This window comes from Hippocampus comes, unplaced genomic scaffold (genome assembly GCF_001891065.2).
Source record: "Hippocampus comes isolate QL1 unplaced genomic scaffold, H_comes_QL1_v1.1 scaffold317, whole genome shotgun sequence".
In the NCBI taxonomy this organism is placed as follows: domain Eukaryota; kingdom Metazoa; phylum Chordata; class Actinopteri; order Syngnathiformes; family Syngnathidae; genus Hippocampus; species Hippocampus comes.
In genome coordinates this window covers 1,691,788-1,694,624 of record NW_017805531.1, presented here as the reverse complement: position 1 = coordinate 1,694,624, position 2,837 = coordinate 1,691,788, and the positions used below count along the sequence as shown (strand labels likewise).

Sequence of the window (2,837 nt, the reverse complement as noted above, 5' to 3'; positions counted from 1 at the left end):
GGAACTGACGTAGGTTTTTGTTTTCCAGAGCAGCAAAGGTACACAGGAGAGCAAGGATGCCTGTGGCACCAAGCAGGTCAACATCTCCCCTGCTCTCCTATGCACGGCATGTGTCTCATACCGATGACATCACACCCGTCCCTTGTTTGAACCCGGGCATGAATCAAGTGCTGGTTGGCAGCTGGAGGCTGGAGTTTGCTGTCCAAGTGGAGACAATAGTGTGTCATCTCTGAGAGATATGGTGTATCATGTGGCTGAATGCCGTGTGAATGAAAGAATTAAAAGTGTTGCGGTCTGAAACGTTGGTTAATGCATCTCTGAGTATTGAAGCAATCTCAAGATGCCATGCCATCGGGGGTGGGGGTGGGGCTATCTGCAGCATTGTCGTATCGGCGTGACATCAGGGCTAGCAAACTGGACGGTGTTTAAGTGATATGATCTTCCAGCATCTTATTTCAGAAGCAAGCAGTGTTTGGATTGCCTCAAACTGACACTGAAAACACAGAACAACAACTCAACAACTACCTGTACTATGGAAAACAAGAAAGGAATTAACATATGCTTCTTGACAGATCAGATGAAACTGTTTAAGTCCCATTATGGCCTTAGTAAGTTTGTTATTTTGTATTCAATTCAAGAAGAAAGTGAGACAAAAACGTTTTTAATTATTTTTCAATGATCTCGTTGAATTCTGCATACTTGCAGCTCGGCATCTGCCGATTCACCTATTTGCTGATTTCCCTCTGCCCCCCCACACACACACATTTTTAATCCATCCAACCATCCATCCATCCATTACCGAGCTGCTTATTCTCACGAGGGGTCACGGGTGTGCTGGAGCCTATCCCAGGCGTCTTCGGGCAGTAAGTGTTAATTTCCTCATGAAAAACAGATTAAGAGGCTGGAACGGATTAGTAGCATTTCCATGTATTTCAATGGGGAACAAAGATTTGAGATACAAGTGTTTCGGGTTACGTGGTCAAGAAACAAATTAAATGTGTATCTTAGGACACGCCTGTATTTCCCCTGGAGTCTAACTGCAATAGGCTCTGGCCTACGTGCAACCCTAACGAGGGCAAGCAGTATAGAAAATGGATGGATGGATGGATGGATGGATGGGTAAAATCATGAGCAAAAATGCATCAGCATTGATTTGTTTTGACACAGCAAAGCCTCAACAGAACTGCTTGAAATCCTCCCTTTCCTTCCGTAGTTCCATTTCTCGCCTGTTGAAGGCACTGTTGCACCGCCACAACTCACACTCACACGCACACACTCGCACACGCACACTCTCGCAAGCACACACAAACCCGGATGGATGACTTCACAGCTCCGCCTGGGTTTCCTTTATGATCCCGGGATCTTCCTACTCTCTCACTAGACATCAGCCAGCAACGGAGAAGAGCGCACGCACTCATTCCACGTCCACGCATCTTCCAACTGCAGCTGCAAACGAGGGGCTACCCAACTCACAGCTGCAATCGAACCTCGGGTCTTCCATCAGGACTTCCACTCCCCCCAAAAAAAACAAACAAACAAAAAAAAAAACAATAGATCATCCCTGCCACGACGGGATCTAAGGCTTGCAAAGAGGACAACGCGAACCTACTTGTTGCCGCCAGCCAACATGTCCGAGGTGCTGCCATACAACGAGGGGAAAATGAGCGGCTACGGGGCGGACAGCGAGGTCAGCCAAATGTCCTTTAGCTGCGGACTGCAGGACACAAACGCCTTTTTCGCCGGCTCGCAGGGCAAGAGACCCCCGAAGCTCGGCCAGATCGGCAGAGCCAAGCGAGGTAAACGGGCGTCAGGTTGCTTTTTTTTTTTTGCCGCCTTATGCGGTTCACGTGCGATCTTGGAAAGCATTATAAATATTTGACCAATTTACTATTCGTCAGATGAATTACAAATACAAAAATCCAAGTGAACAAATGTGTTTACAATGTGGACCGGCAACATTTTAAACAAAACTGGCCATTTTTTATTTTTTGTCATGATCTTTATATGCGGTTTTGTGATGCATTCAGGAACAAGGATCATGTGTTTTCTTGTTTTTTTTTAAGTGGCCACTTGATTATCATACGATACATGCGACCTCGTATTCGGGAACATGAGACCTGCTTTTTTTATGTTGTCACGTGATTGTTTATCATACTGTTTCCATGCGATCTCGTGATGCATTCAAGTTCCGGGAAAATTTGTCTTTAAATGTCACTTGGACTGTTTGTCAGATTCCTCACACGTGATCTCGTGATGCATTTAAAGACCAGCCTAGTGTATTTATTGCGTGGCTGATTTTTACATCCTTATGCCTGTGATGCAGTCAACATTAAACTGGGGGAGTCCCATCGCAGTTGTTTTTAAGATTCCCTTCCCCATTTTCTTGAAACGTCTTGGAATCAATCATAATAATAATTTAAAAAAAGATATAGCAAATAAAATGCAGTTTCTTCCCCCTCCACAGTGGTGATCGAAGACGACCGAATAGACGAGGTCCTCAAGGGGATGACAGACAAGTCGTCGCCCGGCGTTTAAAGGCCCCCCCCCCCTCCCCCCACATTGAGCGATGCCTTGCAGACTCTTTTCATTTTGATCACCCGATTTGAAGCACTTGTCGGCTGTGCATGTTAGAGGATTGCAGAGGGAGAAGAAGAAGAAGACGACGGCGACACAACGCATTGAGGATGGCGATAGCGATGAAACGCGGCGGAGGAAAAGCGAGCTCAAGAGGAGGATGGAAGAGGAGGAGAGGAAAGATTCGTCGTGGGATATTGATGGCAATCCTCCAAAACCGAGTACCGCTTTTTGTTTTCTTTTTCGAGAAGAAGAAAAATCCC

At 46.0% G+C, this 2,837-nt stretch overlaps 1 protein-coding gene across 1 annotated transcript; it reads left to right on the top strand.

The window, feature by feature from the left end:
• Positions 1-1,321: 1,321 nt before the first annotated feature.
• Positions 1,322-2,824, top strand: camk2n2a (calcium/calmodulin-dependent protein kinase II inhibitor 2a). The gene is made up of 2 exons (XM_019877698.1): positions 1,322-1,796; positions 2,465-2,824. Exons 1-2 carry the CDS (start codon positions 1,628-1,630, stop codon positions 2,533-2,535), a joined length of 240 nt encoding a protein of 79 aa, XP_019733257.1. The 5' UTR covers positions 1,322-1,627; the 3' UTR covers positions 2,536-2,824.
• The last annotated feature ends 13 nt before the right edge of the window (positions 2,825-2,837 follow it).